This window comes from Malurus melanocephalus, unplaced genomic scaffold (assembly GCF_030028575.1).
Source record: "Malurus melanocephalus ecotype Western Australia unplaced genomic scaffold, MMel_1.1 scaffold_8, whole genome shotgun sequence".
NCBI lineage: Eukaryota > Metazoa > Chordata > Aves > Passeriformes > Maluridae > Malurus > Malurus melanocephalus.
The window spans coordinates 2,079,690-2,101,815 of NW_026623240.1; the positions used below are offsets into that span (position 1 = coordinate 2,079,690).

The 22,126-nt window shown below is 36.4% G+C and overlaps 1 protein-coding gene across 2 annotated transcripts in view; it reads right to left on the reverse strand.

The window, feature by feature from the left end:
• The window catches only part of RPAP2 (RNA polymerase II associated protein 2), a 36,869-nt gene that overhangs the window by 11,607 nt on the left and 3,136 nt on the right, over positions 1–22,126 (reverse strand). The window contains exons 6-11 of one of the 2 annotated variants that reach the window (XM_057373950.1): positions 21,033–21,121; positions 18,963–18,998; positions 17,172–18,102; positions 16,795–16,889; positions 14,962–15,042; positions 8,897–8,965 (exon numbers count right to left, since the gene is read on the reverse strand). In XM_057373950.1, the coding sequence (XP_057229933.1) occupies positions 8,897–8,965; positions 14,962–15,042; positions 16,795–16,889; positions 17,172–18,102; positions 18,963–18,998; positions 21,033–21,121 (1,301 nt within the window). The remainder of the gene's footprint in view (positions 1–8,896; positions 8,966–14,961; positions 15,043–16,794; positions 16,890–17,171; positions 18,103–18,962; positions 18,999–21,032; positions 21,122–22,126) is intronic. The other variant, XM_057373960.1, reaches the window with a different exon arrangement.

Genomic DNA, 22,126 nt, shown 5'->3' on the forward strand with positions numbered 1-22,126 from the left:
ATGCCACTGAAGTATTTTAATTACCTACCTAAATGAAATTAAGTACACATATAAATCTTGGATCAAAGAATGCTAAAATGTAAGCTTTTGAGAAACCTGAACCTCTTAAGTGCTTTGTAAAATACACACCTTTATATGAATTATTGTGCACATAGGGTGGGATAATTTAATATTTAAAAGATGCCTTTATATTCAAACCCGGTGCATTTTATGAATTAAACACTGTTATATGTATCTACCTAGCTACATTTTTGCAAGTGCTGAATTTCTGTCTTCCACATGTGGATATTCCTATCAATTCATTACCTTAGTGATACGTAAAAAGTAAAAAAAAAAAAAATATCAAAAAAGGCATAGCATTAACTTACAGTGAAAACAGCTACAATGCAATATGCTTAGGAAATTAATGTCAATTCTTGACTTTATACTCACCTCTGCACAGTTACTAGGAAAACAAGGATCATAAAATTGATCATAGTTTAGTTTCACAACTTTCTAACATTATAACATGATTACAGTCTAGTATACAGATCAAGCACCTGGAATAATGTGGCTGAGTAAAGAGACACACTAGGAATAGCCTTGCTTACACTGTGTCCAGATTTTTTTTATTTAGAAGTTAAACATAATCGCCTAAACACTTTTCTAATAGCCTTTCCCAAATTTTAAAACAAAAGCTAGCATGGGTTTGGACTTCTTAATAGGAGATTCTTCGAAATGCCCAAAAATTATGGATTGGTAGGCACCTTTTCTCAGAAATAACAGCRCGGAGTAGGTTTAAAAAACAAACAAACCAAATAATCCCGAAGCCTTTGCCTGTTTGTTTTACTTCCTAATTGATTACCAGGTTGATGATCTCCAGTAAATCACTTTTCTACCCTTAATCTCAGTCTTACCAGCTCTTCAGCAAAAAAGCACTATTAACTATTAAAACTGATTTGTGAAAGTACACWGAACTAAATATATGCCTAAAATCAGCAGAATGTCTGATGAAGATTGAAATAAATAGGGAGAGCCAGACAAGTCTCAAATATTCTTAAACTTTTTAAAACCCCGAGTAACTCATCTCAGAAATACTGAGTTGTAAGACAAATTAATTAGATCTATTCAGGGTCTTCTTCAGATGGTCAGATGGACAAAGGGTGGAAGAGAGAGAAAAATATGCATTTCTGTGGAACACAGGGTGTAAGTGTAGTATACATCAAAATGAAAAATGCTGACATCTCAAGCTTCTAACAACCAGGCATCTGCAGTTTTTGCACTGATTCTGGTTTTGCATCTTATAGTCAATTATATATATACACACTGCAGTTTCTGGACTAAGCTCCCACATACTGGCTAGTTATGTTTGCTACTAGCCAATTAAAGCACACTTTTACTATTGGGGAGGAACTGGAAGTGAACATGTACTGCTGTGAACATGATTGTTCCCGATTCTTTTTATTGTGCCAAGCAAAATTTTATGAAGATATGATTACATTTACTTTTACAACATTCTGGTTAATTGACTGGCTGCAGTCTTGTTATCTCAAGCATTTTTTTAATTATACACGAGTAAAGAGCCACCTGCCCTGATGCTAAATCCACTGGCTTGGATTGTTTGTAAACTGAGAGCTTTATCATAGCCCACTGCCTGGAGAAACACTTTACACATCATCTTCTCAGTGATATTAATTTCCTTCCTCCCAAAATGAAGCTGTGTTTTTCTGTTTTTATAAATATGAAAGGAAAACATTTCAGAATATACTGTACATTTTTGCCTTCACTGATAACATCTCACTTCAGGTCAGAACTTAACTGCTGGACTGGGTAGGTGCCACTGGGTGTCAAAATGTTTTTGTGTCTCAAGAAGTAACKTGAGAAGTAATGAGAAGAAGTACAAACTGCCTTTGCATTTGATTCCCAGAGTATCAGAACACAAAACCAAGTCTCCAGTTCACCAGTGTACTGCCCACTATCAATTATCACATAAAAATAATTAGCCTCCTCTCAGTTAATCTCCTCTCCCCTCCAAATTTTCATGTATCTGAGTAATTTTTAGTTCATCGTAGAATAGTACAGCACACCAATATTCTCCAATATAACATTATTGATATGAAAAATAAAATGCATCTCTTTTCTCCAACTGATATAGACAGTTGGGTGGGTCTTCAGGTAGTCTGTGAACTACTGTTGATCCAAGCATATTAAAACAGCGCAATCATTCAAATTATTTGGTTTCTAATACATAATTCAATCATAAAGCAATATTTTTAGTGGTTTCATGTTTTTTTAATCACCTTCAGGATTCCTCCTCCTGAAAAACCATTGTATACTTCACAGAAAAATACTGTCTGTCATGACAAATCTGAAATTTTCAACAGTAATATGACAAAGGGAGTTAGAATCTCTGGAATGAAATATTGCCTTTCTAGACACCCTTACTGTTTAGTGTTAATAAAGTTTTACATTCCATACTCTGCATCAAGCACCTTAAGAGAGGCATGACTAGATCTTCAAACAATACTGTTCTTTCACAGGGATTTTTTTACAGAGTTCTTCTGTTACAGTGGTTCCAGAAGAATTAAGGAATACAGTACTTCAGCACAATTGATTTCAGTACCAAAGAAGAACAGGACACACCATTCAGCCTACTAGAGGTACCATTATGACTACCTGCATGGAAACAAATTAATCCACAATCCATGCTAAAAATTCTGCTGGTACAAAATACCTGGGGATCACACAACAGGAAGTTGTACTAKCCTTTCCAGTGATGTGCATCTTTACATTATTTTTGGTTCAGAAACAAGCAAAGTTAATATGGAGTTTTGTCTTACAATGCAGAGTTTGACTTGCTTTCCTGTTAGTCAAAAACACTGGTTATGTGATATCCCCACTAAAGTAGGCAGTTCTTTACAAAGTTAACAAGATAAAATTCAAACACTGAATATAAAAGATTCAAGTGTATGCCCCTCATGTTTTTCTTTTAACAGATGGGTAATGTTTCATGATAAAAAAAAATGTTTGTATTGAATGTATTAAGATTAATTATTAATAAGGAAGCAAGTATATTTTCATAGGGCTATAGCTGCAGGATTCAGTTGCAAAATGAACAGTTCAGTTTGGTCAGTGGATGAAGTTAAAATATATTTGGTTTAAAACTAAGTTTAAGGCAGCTGTTAAGTGTGAATTACTAATGTCTTACTCGCAGCATTAGTTCAAAGCTGTCTGTATTACTACTACAGTACAACTTTTTCCATACAACTACGCTATACTAGTTATGGCAYGACTTCCAATAAGCAAAGCTGTATGCACTGATCATGGAAGGGGGGAAACAGATATCACAAAAGAAATATTCTAAGCATACAGCTTTTAAATAAACGTCAATTAAAAATAGTTCTTTCCCTGGGCAGCTTTTCCATCTGCTTGATTACAGTTGTGGTATTAAGTCCAATAGGACATGAACTCCACTGACCAAGTCAGCTCCCCAGTGAGTCAACATGCTGAAGCAGCTTTCTGAAATCTGGCATGTTGTCTCAGAGCTTGAAACACAAGTGGCAACAAAAATCTGACTTAATCACACAAAAGGCTAAAATGAAGTGTCAGAAAAAAGTACTTTCCCTATTACCATATTCTTAATTCACAAGAATACTTGGAATATAAAGTTGGCAACAAGACTGAAGATCCAAAATGATATTCCAGCTCCTAGTAGTTCTAGATTCTAACAGAAAGATTTTTCAGAATACCACCAGGAAGGACAATTTATAGCTGGTGGTACACTTTGCACATCAGCTCTGCTGGTTGTGCACGGTGTCAGTCTGAATGCCCACACATGGCTGCTGGGAACATGCAGATTTCTATCTCTTGGAGGGATTTCCAAGACACTTGRCAGACTGCCATGAACCCACTCTTCCCTTGCACTGGGCAGAACTGGCAGGTGCAGAGATCACAGCTTTCTGAGCCTACCCCCTAACTCCATGCAGSACACAGCGTGTACTGTGGCTCCACTCCTGCTGACAGAGCTAAGCACCAGCACTRTAAAGAGGAACTACTTATCCTGGACTCAGAGTGTTATGCTGGCCATACATGAAAGTTACACAGTACACCCAAATGTCCCCTTTAGAAGGCTACTCATGAGAATACCAGAATGGAAAGGACTGCAGCTCTATGGGCTGCAATGAAATTCACACTGTCACTTCCTGCATAACATCACTACAGCAACAGTGGGGGGTTTCTGTATCARGAGAAACACCTTCTTGGAAACTGTAAGGTTTCTTCTATTTCCTCCCTTATGAAGATACGTAATTAATTTTAAAGTTGGCACTGACTAATATCCCAATTAGCAACACTGAAATCCCTCAGCGTACTGTTCTGTGTATGTCTCCTAAATAATACTGGAGCATGCCAGAAGGAACTAGGATAATATTGATYATGTTCACAATATGCCAAATAAGCAGCTTCAAGTTTGCTTAGAAAGTGCAGATAAGTAAGCAAGCTTAATAGAAAAAGTGCTTAACAGACTTAAAAACTGTGTTTAACAGAAAATCTATTTGAATCCACACTTACCAAATGACAGCCTAAAATTAAGAGAAAATGCAAAAAAGGTATTTTAAAATATTTGAACGTGTTAAGACAAAGTTGCCTTTTCTCTATTCCACACAGTAATACAACTCTACAGATAGAGACAACACTATAACCACCTTCAAATGCATTTATAAAAAGACTCTTKGGATTCTTGGTCCTGCAAGCTGACCTCTGTTTCAAAATGGGAAACAATTATATTCTAGCTTAATGATAAATTATTTTTCTCAGCTTAAAACTGGAACCAAACTTCCATCATCAGATGTGCTAAATAAAAGATCTTCCAGCTGAGTTGTATATGGTTTCAATAAGAGAGTCACTCTGCAAGTCTGATTCATATCCTCTATGTGCCTGTACATTAGATTCACCTATTTCAAACATTCAAACACTTCCAGATAAGAACACAGTAGTGATATCAGAAACATCTAAATTCCCCTTAAAATAATTTAGAAATGCCAGTCCTGAGCAATAGATGTGCTCTCGTGTGCAGAKGAGTAAAAACACATACTTGAACCCAAGATTCTCCAGTTCCTGAACTGTTATCTCCAAGAGAGTAAACCTCTAGAGTACATCTCCAYATGACACATTTATCTAAAGTGGCTGCACACATATAATGATGGCTTTTGTTTAGTGATCATGGTCATTTTGAGTTTGTTTAAATACTGCAGCCAAATGCTTATAAACTAATCCCAGAACATTTTGAAATGCTTCAAAGCTTTTAGCGGGGGAACCTCTTGCATGGGCTTTGTAGATGAAGCTGACCACAGTTCACTGGAACCAGCCAGCTCAGATAACTAAGATGAAAGCAGACATTTCCTGAAAATATCTTGAAAGCTTTCCATTAGTCTGTGCCAGGGGTATACACTAAAAACAGAAAGTGCCCAAGCTTGTATAGCAACCAATCTTCCCACTGCTTTCTCCATTCTTTCTTGAACTACTGTATTTATATCTATTTATCTGCTTCATTTGGTATCTTGCAAAGTTCTTTGGGGGAAAAAGATGCAATTTTTGCACTCTAGTTTACAATACCTTATAAAGCAGCTATTAAAAAAATTCTATTTAACACACTAAACAACACAACAGGAAGAAACTAAAATCTACCAATGCCAGAATTACTACAAATTACAAATAAGTAAAAAATTTGATCTACAGATAATTTTTAAGAGTCATCCACTTCATAACAGGCATAAATACCACTGTTTGAACATGAATCTCTGGCTGTCAAAATGTACTCTAACAAGGTCGATTCAGCATTGCTGAATGTGCTATATTCATTGGAGTGCCTCAGGCTAGATTTTCAATAAAGGCTGAGACTGGCTGTTCATATTTTATACTATAATTTGATTGAATAAATCCAACTGTTCACTAGGAACATGAAATACTCTGTTGTAGAAATCTCCAACATTTTATACTTTCACTTTACACTTTATACATGTCACCCTGTCCAGTTCCAGGCACTTTATTTCAATGAATGCGAAGTCCAGGTTTCTTTAACAGTCAGTAGACTTYAGGGCATCTTAAATTCTTTCAGCAGCTTTTCAGGGACCTGCAGAGTATGAAGTGAACCTTGGGTCTAATTTAAGCATCAAAATTAGGCATTAATGATGTATCTCACAAAGAGTTAATAGGCGCACTCAAAGAAAAAGAGGATGTCATGATCATACCCTAACACACCAGAATTCAATCCAGCAATAATCACAACAGTTATTCTGTCCAGTACCTWATCACAAAAAGGATTGGGGCACTCTGAAAGTGCACTGTGAAGTCAAGTACACCATGTCCTCTGCACACACTAGCCATAGATGTATGAGAAGGAAGTGGTGAGCCACAATATTGATGCACAAAATAGGGTGCAAGCAAAGTCCAACAGTTGCTACTTGAAACAAAACAACCTTGCCCCCTTTTAATACAAACCAAAAAATACTTGAAGTCAGATTTTTTTGAGGTATACCTCAAAAAACCCATGTTCACTCTGCCTTCTGTAACCCCTGCATCCTGGGATACCTGGAAAGAGGAAGCATTATCTTCTACCAGGGTGTTGCTTATGCAGCTTTACACATTAGTGCTGACAGTAAAATGTTTGTCCTATGTCTGAAACCAGGTCAATATCTGTGAATAACTTTTGTGAAAATGTGACCGAAGCTACTGAAGATCCACTCTGACTCAGACCCCACACAACTGGATGATCTAAATGACATCCAATGTGCTACAACATGCATGATGTCTCAGTACAGCTAAGGCAGAAGACTTAATAGGGTGCAATTATTTTTATGAGAAATATTAGCAATACATGACAGGTTCCTTGGCAGACAGCAGGAGGTGAGAAAGGGCCTGAATGAGGACCTGTCTGTGAGGGGCTTTCTAGGTCCTCAGCAGCCTTTCCCTGAACAATCCTYGTTTCCACTAAATGCTCAAGCTTGATTAGAATTTCCAAATAATTAAATGTTCTACTTGAACCTTTCTGAAAAAGATGCAACATGCATCATCTTGTTAGAGGAATCTTAACACTTGTTCTATTCCATTTACATTCTCCCACAGTGTCTCCTAACAGGCAGCTGAGAGAAGTTGTTCAAAATCTCAAGATCATGAGCTTGCAAGAACCTTACAAAAAGCAGAAGTCACCAGAGGTATTATTTATTACTTTGCTAATATTATAAATAAAATCCACTCTGTTTTATGAATAAATATAACTCATTTCTTTAGGGATGGACCTTTAGTAAGCAAAGGTAAAAAGGAACTTGGTTCTCTGCTTATACTGATTGCTACCAGGACTGCCGACTACTTGTRTAACAATTTAAATGAGCTGTAAAACAATCATTACTTATGTAAACATTTAGAGTTCATCATATGCAGAGACTGGCAACACATTTTAACTTMTGATCAAAAAGAGAAACCATTTCCTTAACTATACAGAAACTACCTGAAAAATTCATAAGATCTGTTTCACAAATTACCAATTCAACCATAAGAATATATAGTAAAAATGACAAAAGATTTGTTCTTATAGTTGATAAAAAATTTATGCCAAGGCATTCAAGTAAAGTTACTTTCTGTGTTCTGATTTAATGAATCATTTGAGCGGTATCTGGCTGGGTGACACAGATGTAAGGCTCGCTGAAGCCTGCTCTAATGCCTGCTGGTACAGCCTTCCTTGGGACAGCAAAGCCAGAACAATGTGTCAGACTGAAGTAATATCAAGRAAAGTAAGTGCAGTGCTGTGCATGCCATCAGGCTGGCCCACAACAATTCCTGACCTGTGAATGYCTGTAAGTACTTCTCTGTCCTACAGGCTCCAGTGACCCAGGAAGCCCAAAAGCAGCAGCAGCAGCRCAGTAATGAACTGACTCTGGAATAAAGATTTTTGCAATCTCGTAATCCAAGCTCAAGACATACAAAGACTGCTTGATGGTTTAACCCTAATGGAAAGCAGAGCCTGACACTGTGAAATCCCCAGTGATTTCTTACACATTTAACTGTAATTCACCTTTTAATACAAATCTGTGTCTGTTTAACACACTGCAAGGTTTGTGTCTTTAATTTCAGAAATGTATCTAAATTTTCAAAACAAATTAAGGAACTCACTTGATGCATATGAACACAGCTTTTACTGATCATGCTTCTGTGTAGAAATTTACTGGAAGACACCATCATACAACTGGGCTTYCATTAGGAAAATCCTTGTAAAGAATTTAATTCTACAATAAGAAACACAAAGCTAAGAAGGACTGTAGGCACCATAGTATCATAATCTTAATCAACAAAGCTAATCCTCAAAAAATAAAATACTGGGTCCCACTATTCCTTGGGAGTTGCTAAAAAAGATTTCTCCTCTAAAGTAAGCTTGCTAGAATACTTAAATCTATTTCGAAGCACAAATATCTTCACAGAAATAATTTGATTTTAATCATAGAAGTAAAACCTTTTAAGAAATTAAAAGCAAAATGAGAAATGAAAACCTAACAGTTATGTGAAATCCAAATAATATAGTATACATGTCATTTTGTCCTAATGTCAGGGGAAAAATGTCTGTCAGCAGCAAATAGAAGAGGGTGAATAATACTCTTCCTTCATCCTGCAAGGCCTCTTTACAACACCTTAAAGCTTAGCTTTTCTTTTTTTTAAATGTAAGTTTGTCCATTGTTAACATCTGTTGCAAGAGGGACAATCCTGTTTTATCAAGAAAATTTAGTTCATTTGCACAAAAAAAAAAATGTTGATTCCACAGTTAGTTTCATGAAATCTTTTTCTTCTTTTATCTGAAAATTAAATCTTGTTTCGATAGGCTAATTAAAGCAGTTGTGCATAAGAATATTTGACATTTAAGGGTACTTACACAGATAACAAAACAATAGCAATTAGAGTCCATTCAGGCATTTTGTGAATAATATTTCTATTTGTTAACCTGAAAAACAATAAAAAGAGTCAGTATTTTTCAGAGTAAAAGTAAACAGATTTTAACAGCTGAAGTTTAATTCTACCATACACTGAGTTACAATGAAGCAATTACAGCTATATCTGAGCAGTTCACCAGCTCTCAAGCTTCTGTCATGTTATCCCCTAATAGAGGAATTGCAGAATTTCCAGTGTCTCCTTTTTCTATATGAAAGTGGGATGGAGAAGACTGAACAGAAGCTATTTCTTGTAAATTGCTCACAAATAGCCCTGGCTGCTGTGAGGGCCAAGCTCGCCTCATACCCTGTGGGAAATTCTCCAGAACTGCATGTGTTTCTGAAAAGATGGACCTTCTTACATTTAGTTTCCTTCCTGCTGGCTTCAAGTCAGATTTGCTGTAAAAGCTGATGTGGAAACAGACTGAATTCTATAAGGTAGTGGTGACAATCCACTGATGATTCTTATTTTTRAAATGGAAATCCAGAATTCTAACTTACGCAATTGGGAGCCAGAACAAATATAAGAGCCGTATAAACATAAATAAGATATGAATAAAGAACCATGTGGGCGTTCAACAAAAATACTGATGCACCAAAGACAGCTGACACCTTTGACAGAACTGCCTAATAAAACAGGTCTGCTTTAAGTCTGTGTTAAAATAATTCAGCTATGAAGTGCTGTCTCAATTCAGGTATGATCCATGGTGTTCAAAACATATAATTTCATGGAAAAGTCAGTAAAGTCAGTCAAAAATGAAGCTCTGGCTAGGCAGGCACCCAAAAGAGCCAACAGAATTAATTTTATTCAGAAAGATGGCACCATCCAACAGATAAACCAGGAACGTGCCTCCTCCGTGTTTACTTCCCTCTTGCTTCCAGTTTTCCTTCTATGAAACTTTGTACAAATTTAGATCCAGAATGAAGATACTCTTCTTCATTCTCCTTCATATCCACTCCGATAAGCACTGGTGAACATAGTTAACTTTAAGCAAGCTCCTGTCTGGCAATTAATTCAAATCCAGAGTTTTCTTCCCCAGTAAGATTACTTTTTAAAAAAAAAAATTACTTTGGGCAAGTATATAGTTAYCCAAAAAATAGAAAAAAGCGCTAAAATTTGAGAAAATGTAAGTATTTGTACTTGTCATTGTTAAAATTCAAATTCTGTTAACTAATTCCCCAAAATTATATTCAAAATGGTCATTAAAAATGTAGTTATGATAAGATATTTTATAGTATGTGTTTGCATTTCTCTATTTCAGCACGATATTTAAAATTAATAGATTTGTAACGATTAAAGCAATATTATCCCATTTGTCTCCTCAAATCTCCAAGTCTTCAAACCAAAATAAGATTTTGAAGCAATGATTACTCAAGTAGTGTCTCAACAACCTGAGTTTTATTCAATTATGAAGGGAAAAACAATGTTTTGTACTACCTACCTGCCAGAATTGTTCTGGCAAATACTGATTATACTTGTTATTAAAAGATTCATGTTAGCAATTAGTATTTGAAATAGCTAATGGATTTAGCTGGCAACCAGGTTTGTACCTGGTAAATTGTTATATTTTCCTGGCTACCRAACAAGAGACAAAACAAAGGCTGAACATTTTGACTCAACACTGATGACAGTGATAAACACTACCAAGAAATGCCTGATGGAATCATCTTGACAGGCAATTCATATGTAACATTCCAGTTAATCTGTTATGATGAGACACAATGAAAGAGACAGCTCCAAGCCACCAGGGGAAACTCTGCCAAATAGAGAAAGCAGCTTTATTTCAATGCTTTACAAGGAGTTATTATTGATTAGAGCACAGAAAGGTGTCATTCTTGTACACAGACTGAGAGATGCAGTTATTTGTGTCAATTAACTCTTATTCAATGTTAGTATTGATTGGCAAGGTCTGAACACTAGTCATTGCCATCAATATGYTATTCATGAAGGAGGTAGTCAAAAGATACAGATAACCAGCGGGACATGGCAGTATGGATCTGCTGATGTTCTACTGTCACTGCACTGAATGAACAGTCAGGCTTCTGCAATTGAGTAACTTTTCAGTACAACACCTGTCCTAAAACACTTGTGCAGCTGGAAAACAACCCCACAGTTCAGGCAGATCAGAGTAAGGTGAGCAACCTWCAGGTGTGAAGCCTTAAATAACAAGGAGCAGTGGAAGGGCAGTCACTTTCACAAACAAGCTGTGTCAACACCAAGGCCTCTGAAGAGCAAAGCTTTCAGAAAACAGGAACTGCAGGTCCTCTGTAAAAATGGTTCATTAATTCTTCATCTTGCCTCTAGCCAAAATTTACTTCAGAACAATCCATGAAAGCGATGACACTAGATTTCTGTCATAAACATAATGTGGAAATGTTAAAACTGTACTRAACTTAGAGTGTGATTCAAATTTTGCAGTGAAATCTTTTCTGTTAARGAGTTGAGCCAAATTCTCCCTCACCTACCTAGAGAAAGAAAACAATACGCAACTTCCCAAAACAGAATGTGCCCACTTTCTTGGCCTGAGCAGGGCAGGATACGTAAGCTAGGAGAGKTGGATGATCCCAAATAGCTGTGTGGTTTGCTTAGTTGCTGGTTTGTGGGTCTTGTGGTTCACTCCAGCAAGACACRCTGCAGCCAGGCTCAAGTGCTTCTGCCACCCAGCAGGACCCACGCAGCAGCTTTCACACCCTGAAAGAGCTGGACTGAGCACTTGGATCCATGCAGCGGAAGCTTCCAGCATAAAGAACTATGCATAAAAATTCCATCTCAAATGACCTTCTGATAACTGACTAGTGCCCAACCTGCACAGGAAGGGACCTCCAATAGGGAAACCATAGGAATACAATTAAATAAAACCAGCAAACCCAGCATCTCTGCAAAYGCATCAGCCTTTCCTTCCCACATCCAGCTTCACAGACATAGGCACACAACTTCAGTTCAAGAATCTGTCCATTCTGAAAACCAGGAAACTGATTTCATGGGATTCAGAAGCAAAGTCATGACTTTAGGGGACCTCAGCTACCTGTATTTTTTCCAAAACTTGCACTATGATGAGTGAAGCTTAACTAACCCAGGTCAGCACAGGCAAATACTGAAGCATATATTGTTTTCCTTTAGGTTTCCACTACACCAATTTAACCATTAAAGACAGCTTTTCTACCTCCTGGAAAAGAGCAACATATTTACATACTATAATTATCATTTAGTTTGATGACAACCAGCAAAAACGAGTTTCTATTTAACTTTGAGAGAAGCCTGTTTACTTGAGAAAAAGTCATTAACATCTTGATACGCCCCTATTTCCACACAGAACTTTTGTCTATGACCAGGTACTACTGATGGACTTGAAACGCACAACCTAAAATTCCACTTAACAAGGGTAATGGGTAAAATAGGTATTAATAAGTGTATATACAGGTAACATACATTCATGATATATATTTAAAAGCTAAAACACTGTCTTGGGCACATGATAAAACAAAGTTGTAATGAAAGGTCTTGAACACATCTCACAACTGATTCACTGATAGAGTTCAATGCCAATGATAAGCTCTATAATAGGAATTAAAATACTTGCAACCATAAAATACAAATAAAATCCTGTTTTCAAAATGAAATATTATGCCTTAAAAAAATCAACCACACATTCAAAATCATTTATCCTCAAATTATACATAAGAAGCTAATTTTCTCTCGATCTTTTAACAAAGTGCCCTTACACACTCTGGAGAATTATTTGACATCTCAGTTTTCGTAACAAAAGCTTACAGGCACTGAGGGACTTTGTTTGGGAAGAGCTCTAACCATTCTAAAATGTCTCTTGAGAGCTCTCTAGTGTGTTTCTTAGCAGTGGTGATTGAATAAAATGCTGCCCAAAGGAGGCTGAACTGCAAGTGTTCCTTTAAAAACCAATGGAGCTGAAAATCGTTGTTGCTTAGTTCACCACATGCTCTTTTACCCTTCCTCAGCTAAGCTCTATGACAGCCATGTGTTTTATCTACTACCCTCTTTGGCAAGCTCTTCAGCCTGAAGAATTTTCAGTACAAAAAGCAGGAAAGAGCACAAGCATTTATCAGTGCTCCTCCATAGTCATTTAGCATTTGAACCACATTACCAATGAAAGTAACATTTGAATTTCTATGGCCTGTAAATACAAATACTATTCAAAATTTATCCCAAGTCTCCCTGACAAAGCWTTGAATCCAAAACTTAATGAGACTACTTATATTAAATAAATTTAAACCTATGTACCAAATTGGAGATTCAAGTCTATACCTTCATCTTAATGTCCAGGAGCTAGCTCTTGTGTATCACAGACCCTTCCATRTCAGTAGTGCAAGAAGGAGAAAGGGAAGCAATAAAAACCTTTGGGCCCTACTTCCTGTATTTTTCTATTACTTTACTATCAGTGACAATAAATCTACAGTTATTTTGAGATATATTAAGGTATTTTAAATTCTTGTATGGTGCTCACAATTGTCTTTAACCGTCCCCTGCCCAAACTCTTGAATTTCTAAGCAACTGATCTGGAATCTTCACAGTAAGAGAACCCMAAGAACTAACTACCATTACCTTCAGCTTACTTACTAATAAAAAAGGCAAAAAAATAAACTCAATAAATGTTATCTAAGACATCAAAACAGATTAGAGGAGACTTTAAAATATGATGAATGGCTACATGAGCCAGGTATTGGGTCAAAGTCCAAATAAAATTGATTTGGTTCCATTCAGCAGACCCACAGATGTGCGCAGTATATATAGACGTCTGTGTGTGTGTCTTAGAAGTCTATTTTGGTTTCAAGTCTCATTTGCTATAAGCCACTATGAAAACTTCGTATTCATGCCACATTGTCTTTGAATAGCAAAAATTATTTAAAATAGAAGTTCTGTTTTTGAGAACCTCYAGGCCTTCTTACATAATCACATTAAAAAGTAGTTTGAAAGACACCAAACGTAGTTTCCCAGTTTTATCAATCCATAAGCTGAAGTGACTATWAAGCACTTAAACTGCAGAGCAACAAAACTGTTTTAAGACACAAAGATCTTATTCAAATAATATGTGTCTATCCATACTCTATATACAAAACATCTTGCCTGGTTTCAGTGTTATTGTTAAAACAAAAGGTCTTTCATATAGACTKTTCTGTTTTAGCAGTGTCCTTCCAGACATCAGGTAAATCACCAGGTATCAGACAGAGCTGGGKTTCTATTCATCAAAGCCTAGATTCCTTGTGGGAAACACCACATGAATGAGTTTTGGAAAATTTACAAGTAAACCTCATGCAGGTTGAGGATGTGGGAAGGAAGTTTCAAGAGTGATAATGWACACACAGTTAGCAACTGCTGTTGCTCTTTTTCTGACAATACTTGAGGATGCAGGACACAATCTAGGTCCAAGTTATGAGAGTTATCTCCCAAAGAAAACCTAAAAATGTTCAGAGAAGTTACCACCATTCTGTTTTCCCTCCTATTTTATCTCACTGTTTCCAAATACTGTCTTTAGTTCTACTGACTGAAGTAGAAGCTTCACCTGTGGTAATAAAAGTGACCACTAGATCTACTTCCCTATGAAATCAGGAACAAGATAGATCCAACTGACTGACTCTAGAAATTACTGGTAAAAACTATGAATCAGATTAAAACCATTTAACTCAGCTGYAGGGAGCCAGAGCAAAAGAAAGGGACAGATCTCAGAAACTCACACTTAATAGGAGGTGACGAGGTAGCAGAACCTTTAAAAGACTCACCATCATCCTCCAGAGACCACTGGCCTAGTTTTTAAAAATCTACAAATACTCCTGGTGACCTAGCCACTGTCAGGAGCAGGGAAAGGGTTGACTTGTTAGTCCACAGGGAATGCGACATTACCTACATGAACACACAGCTAGAAAAGGACAAATCTGCAAATCTGCAAGAGGGCCCTCTCTGTGCCCAAATGACAAATCATTCAACAGCATGTTTAATTAATCCATTTATAAGAATCTCTAAATAAAGACCAATACTCACCGAAAAGTTTTGACAAGACTTTTTAGCTCTGGGTAAATATCACCAGAACCAATCTGAAGCGGGCCCAAAACTGTAGATAATCTGGAAGGCAAATATGAACACCAGTCAATATACATTTTTCTCTTTCTCATTTCTTCTCAAGCAGGACGTTCACCAAAGATTATAAAAGGTAGTRAAAAGAAAAGGAGATTGAGTGTTTTGCAGCAGATCAAGCCTGTAGTTCTCATTTCAGCTTCCTCTGTGCGGTGTTTGGACCAACACCTTCATTTCACAACTGTGTGTTTTTAAAAATCAGAAGCTTGAGTTCAGTGTGAACATGAAGTTTTGTATATAGTTCTACATAAATGTTCTTACTAATTTCACATTTCAGTTCTGCAAAAATATTCTTACAATTATGAGGATTAGAACTACAGGCCTTATAATTTTTTTTGAGGTTTATAGTTACTTGGCTCAAAAATAGCAATACAAAAGGAAACTACAAGTCTAAGTGAGGTATTCACACAGAATAGATCTGCTAACCTCAGACTCACGTAGATGCAACAGAAATATCACTCCACTGTGAGCTGGATAGTTGAAGTCAAGATGATAGTTATCAGAAAATTTCAAAAGAGAGAAAAAGACAGGTTTCCTCCTTTCTTATCTGCGCACGGAATCTGATAAACCACAAAAACTGTTTAGCTAGGTGCCAGTATTCCCAAATGGTGGAARTAACATCCTTTGTTTTTCAGATTTAGGATTAAACTTTTACCTCTATTCACTTGTTTAATAGTTAATATTCTTTTGCATTTGAATATCCAGTTATTTGCATTTATATGCACATAACACATATGCATCAGTATTATTGGAAGAATCAAGATTTCTGTTCTCCTGTCCATCAATGCATGTTTTACAAAAAAAATGAACACAGGACTCTTATGATGCTGGGCATATTATTTTATCACAATGAAAATTATCTCTCCAGTGTAACAGGATGACTGCATCACCTCAGGAAATTTAAAACCATTGACAATTACAGACAAGACACTTGGGGGATAGTTTGATTCCATGTTTGTGGCCTACCCACACATGTTGCAGGCAGAGAAAAACAGAAAGGATTTTCTTTCTATTTTGGCACTGGGGAGGGATGCGGGGATTGGTTGTCATCTTTTTTAGTTTTAAAATAAAGCTTCTGCAAAACCTAGTTTGGCTACATAACCCACCTACAGTGATGGAAAAGTAAATACCCCTAACAAAAACCAACAGAATCATAACCTTCAAACACTCATTTATCTGCATTGCCGTGACAATGAGAATATTTTCAAGGTCCTCTCAACTTTGACAATTTAATATTTCTAACAGCTACAACAGAAATGCCTTAATTTTGTTTTCTGGGACTCCCAAGCCCTTTTATGAATGTGAAGAAGGTGTGATGTTTGGAAAAGTTTTAAGATTCAGTTCTGAGGTCCTTTAATGGTTATAGTTAGGGGCATAGTGGTATCAGCCACCCAAACAAGCATTGGAAACTCTCTTAATAAGACCTTTGCTTAAAGGATTACAAAGATTTGTTTACAAATAACAGTATGTTTAATGTACAAGACAAATATTTGCAGTCCTCTCAATCAGCTTCAAGTTTTTCAATTTAAACTTGAGCAGTTGGTATATGCAGACTGTGCAAACTGACACCGGCAACTGTACTACACCTGACTTGCAGAAGTAAGTCCTTTAGGGCAATAATGGGTTTAAATTATGACTAGGGCTACCTAGAAGAAGCCAGGCCCATCTTTAGACAGAGTGTTTGTTACTTAAATGAGTACCTACTTCARAATGATATTCACTGAAGAAAAGGGTACTTACGCTTTTCTCAGTTTTTCAAGGACAATTCGCCTCCTAATCTGCATTTGCGCATTTGAATCAACAAGTGGGAAGGTGAGATCTTCCTGCTGATCATCCTGTATTAGGCAAAAAACTTTAACAGCTATAACCTAATGTTTAATTAAAGTCAAAATAGTCACAGATTATCAATAAATATTTAAACATCAAATAACTTATCTCTGAATAGAAAATAACCCAAACAAATTTTTTAATGGGAAGATGCTTGTGTAATCTGATGCAACATACAGTGCGCAGCTAATGTGTGAGACACCACTTACAACAGCAGAAACAATGTAATAATTCTCTGAAGGCCTATGCAGGCTTTATACAGCCTCCACACTATCCCACTGGACACTTACTTTGTCTTTGCTTGGATGTTCTCCTGATTGCGCATGTGTCGCTGCCTCTTCAGCCAAGATGCAACTTCCTTTATAGAACTCTCTTACTCGGAGTTCTAGGAACTCTGTTTCTTCTTTTAACTTTTCATAACTAGGCATAGGCTTAACTATTCCACCTGAGCCTGTGAAAGGTARAGAGTAGTTCAAGCTGTTTTCAGACTCTCCTACATCAACAGTGTTGAGATCATCAGGTGTATCTAAGTCATCCTCATCAAGTTCTTCAGTCTCCTGGTCAGCAGACGCTATGCACTCTGACGAGCACAAAGAAGTATAGTTTGGGCCATAGAGAAATTTTAAAGTTTCCTCAGTTCTCCATTCCATAAGTGTTTGCCTAAGCACTTCTAGTAAACTGCCTTTGGAATTACCTGGACACCTCAGTTCAGGTTTTTTATATTCTGTTGAGTTAGCTAGTGTTCTTTTAAGATGTTCTGCCCCTCTTTTGCTMACACCTAGAAAAACTATCTGTGATCCACATGCATTTTCACAGATTTCTGAAGGACTTGATTTCCCTAGAGCAGTACTGTTGGAAGGTGGTGCAGCTACTTCATTATGAACAGAGCAAGCATGTGTTTCTTCCTGAGTGTCTAGTTTACAATGAGAGAGTTGTTCAGTGGCTTCTATGATATCTGCATCTTCAGTTTTAGGGCTGACTTTTGGAGAATGCTTCTTTTTGAGGATGCTTTTCCTGGGCAATTGCTGCGCAAAATTGGCTGAACTTGACTGACTTCCTGGTAGGACAGAAGAAACAAATTCTTGTTCAGTATCAGTACTGCTGTCACTGGCTGTGTCATGAGAACCAGATTCACATGTATCTGAAGATATCCTAGGATTTTCAATGTCAGATGCTTTAATTACTTCATCACGTAGTTTCACCTCTTCTCCAGACTGCCCACTGTAAGAGAAAACACAAGCCATCAGTGAATTAATAAATTGGTTTTAGCTGCAATAGCTTTTCATTCTCATGTAAGAATGATAAACCAAAACAGTTYCCCCCTTGCAGCAGACATGTAATTTTTTATTGAAAAATCGTAACCACTCTTCTAAAAGTCTTATTGAACTCTAAGAGTTTTACTGTTCTATGATCAAGGTGACAAGTATAAGGACTATTTAGAGAAACAAGTTCTCAGCTGATTATTGGCAGTTAGAAAGGAACAGTAAACAACTTATTATTAAAGACAGCAGAACAATATCAGACTTAGCATCACAAATAATGCAATTTTAAAATGAAGATAGGCATGTTAACATATATAGGAACATAGTACCCTTAAATCAGAAGGGCAGCAGAGCTCCTTCAGCATATATAAGTTTGCCACCTAATGGCAATGGATCRCAAAAGAAAACAAACACAAAGTTGYACAATACACAGCAAGGTACAGTGAGATGACAGAGTAGCGTGATTTCATTTTGGCTGATACAGACCTTTTATATTAAGTAGTACAGAAGCTTTCATCACATATAATTGGCACAATTTTCTTTATAAAGAATAGATGGCATAAAATATTCAAAGTACAAACAGTATATTTGTTTCAGATTTCAACAGGCTCAATTAAGACACGCAATCCAAGAGCAGCTGTACACTAAATCATTCAGATCAAATACACTGGGTTAGAAAAAAAACCTTTGCAAAGGTTCAAATAAGGTCTTTTCTATAACACAGAAAATCACAGATTCACCTTTCATCTGCTATGATGCTAGAATTTCTAGCTATAGGTATATACAACAACAACAACAACAAAGAGCTGTTCAATGTACCTCCATCCCTCCTTCAGCAGCTCTATGTCTGGTGGTCTGCAAAAAGAAGACACAGAATGAGTATTTTCCAACATAAATACAAAAATAGTTGAGTTTGGAAAAGACATCTGAGGGTCTTCCAGTCCAACACCCTCTGTTCAAAGCAAGTCTAGCAAGAGGAGGTTTGTGCACACGCGTTCCTATCTTATGTTTCGTTCCACTATAACCTTAGTACAGTTTTTTTCCTAATGTCCAACCCAAGCTATCCATGCAATTGTTTGTGGCCATCAACCAAGAATAGTTTGGCTCTGTAAACTTTCTAACTTTTTTCATCTAGTAGTACACTGCTTTGAGATCACCCTTTGGTGTCCTCTTCAACCAGGTGAACATGCCAAGATCCTCATAGATCATAAAGTTCCAATAGTAATGACAATCCTGGGCTAGTTATAGAAAAATGTTTCAATTAATGCAAAAATATGAATATTCATGAATACATATATAAATATATGTATTCATGTACAAATATATTTAACTTATTTTCAATTTTAAAATATACTTATATTAAAAACACATTGTTACTCATTTCAAATTTTACATTGTTAAAAATTAGGCTATCAAGTTAAACTTTGTAAAAGAAAATGGTGTTCAAAGTTTCTAGAAATTCCACAAACATTTCTAAACAAATTCTGATGAGTTTCTTTCCAAAGCTCTATCTGCAGGTACTTTAATTCAGTTAGGAGGCAGCATCACAATGCTATTCCTCTTACCCAATACCAAATGTTAAAAATCTCATCTGTCCCATGACTCAAATAAAACCTTTTAAGAAAGCATTAAATGCAAGTCAATGCACTAACATCTTTCAATGTAAAAGACCTCCCAGGTTTAAATATATGAAAGCTGCACCACTCATATCAATAAACTGAGTTTGGAAACTAAGGGTGATAGCATACAATGATTTAAATTATTAACTCCATATAACTTTACTTCCAAGTTTTAAGTAGAGGTTGTAGCCTTTTCTGTCAAAGGAATTTCAGATATTCTAACATGTACATGTGTATCGGTGTGTGCACACGTATGTGGCAGAGCCAACAGGTGTAGCTGGCCAAGAACTCTCTGGGTGTTTATTTTTTGAAAATACTGTCTCACCACCACCACCCAGAATAAATAATTAACTATGTCTGGCACACCAGAATGATACACTTTTGACACTGTGAATGAAGAGAGATTTTAGAAATACTTTTTTTAAAGACAGCAAAACAATATYCCAAAAGCACTGCTAAATGTAAACATTTAATGAAGAGTCCAGTTTTACCTACTRGCATGCCTCAGATCCAATCAGGCTGCTCTAAAGCTCTTCTCTCATTAACGAGGTATTTCATATGACACATATACTTCAGCTAGTTTCTTTTGTTGAAAACCAGGAGTCTGAAAAGCAGTGTCTTGGAGAATAAAACCTGAATAAATTTGCTGAACATTCTTTATGCAAGTCTTTGTTGTTCAACAGTGACACCCATTGGCTCCATTGATAATTTGCAAGCCAGTGTCTCCTAAGCTAGGAACATGGACTGCATAGCACTGCTCATAAACATGTACCACAGGAAGAACATGGAATGGGCAATCAGAACTTAGATGGGATAAGCAACCTCCTAATGTTATAGTCTGYTTTCAGATGCAAGCATTCACTCTAAGTTTAAGACTGATGACAAGYGCTGTGTTAAAATCAGAAAATCTCCTGTAACAGGGCAAGATTAATTAATCTTGTACATTATATGATTTSTAAAAATTCMATCCTAGTAAGTACATGCTAAGGTAAATAGGAGTTAACTATTATTTATGACTAGTCTGCCCTCTAACTAACATGGTCATGTCTACTAAGTAGATGTGAGTAGTACTGAACCATGTTAATCACTGTAATCCATACAGCAACAACACTTTTAAAATAAACACCATACTAAGCTAACATCTTAACATCAGTTACCTCTGCTTCAGCCAAATCATTCTGATGCACTGCAGCTACTTAATTACCACTACACCTTGCACAGAGAAATAATATTCTTGAAAAGTGGAATGAATGTGTAAGTTTATACTTACTTTTCTTCTTCTCTCATCCATACCGGACTTTTGGAAATTTGAGCTTCAAAATATTTAGATGCTCTATAGCAAAAGTTGCTGCAAAAGCACTGGCAATGAGAGGAAGAAAAAAAAAAACATGACTAAGGCAAACTTTAATATGTAGAAAGGTACAAAAGTAATTGCTTTTAATGCCTGTAAAATCAAGTACCAATAACGTTTCTTTTCAAGCTTATGGCCAGGTCTTTAGTTCACCTGAGAAACCCAGCCTATCAAATAGGTCTATCCCATTCCCCACAAATCACATTTAGCTGCTTCTTTCTTCCCCATTTTTCTGCTTTCTGCACTTTTATTACATACTGAGAAGCAAACCAGTGTTGGATTCTATATTACAATAATTTWAAAAAAACAACAAACCAAACTGTTCAAAAATGAGCCCATAACCCAATATGATGTTCATACAGTTTCAAAGACATACAGTAAAATTCAGGTGTTTAATAATGGTTATTAAACTTTGGTTAGCAACAGAACCTGGTACTTTGCAATACTTGGAACAACACCTAAAAATCTGCAGCATCTTTGAAAAGTGGATTTGCACACTTGCATCACAAGTGAAGAAGACAAAGCATCCCACTTCTTGTTGGAGTCTTGCCTAGCTGTTTGAGAAACTAATTCCTAAAAAAGTTTGCATATCCCAGAGTTTTAACTAGAGGACAGGAATGCATACTAGTGACAATGAAGGAATCCGTTCTGTAACTGGAAACATTTATCTTACAATGTAGTGTTTAAGCATCTTAGGTGATTGCATATCCTGTGAACTGGCCAAGATGMCTTTTATGCAATCACATGTGTGAATATTCTTCCAGAAAGAAACATTTTGTGAAGAGTTAGGTTTTATGTTGCAAAGTTCTCAAAATAGAAATCCAAAGGTTCCCAAAAAAGAACACTAAGGAATACCTAAGATGTTACTCCAACTACGCTACTGTGAACTTCAACAATTGAAAAGGATGTGCCCTTTGACCCTAAAGCTCACTGACTATACTGGAGCAAAATAAAGAACACTTCTTTACAGATGTCTTTAATTGATCAACAGGACTACATTCCAACTGCTATCC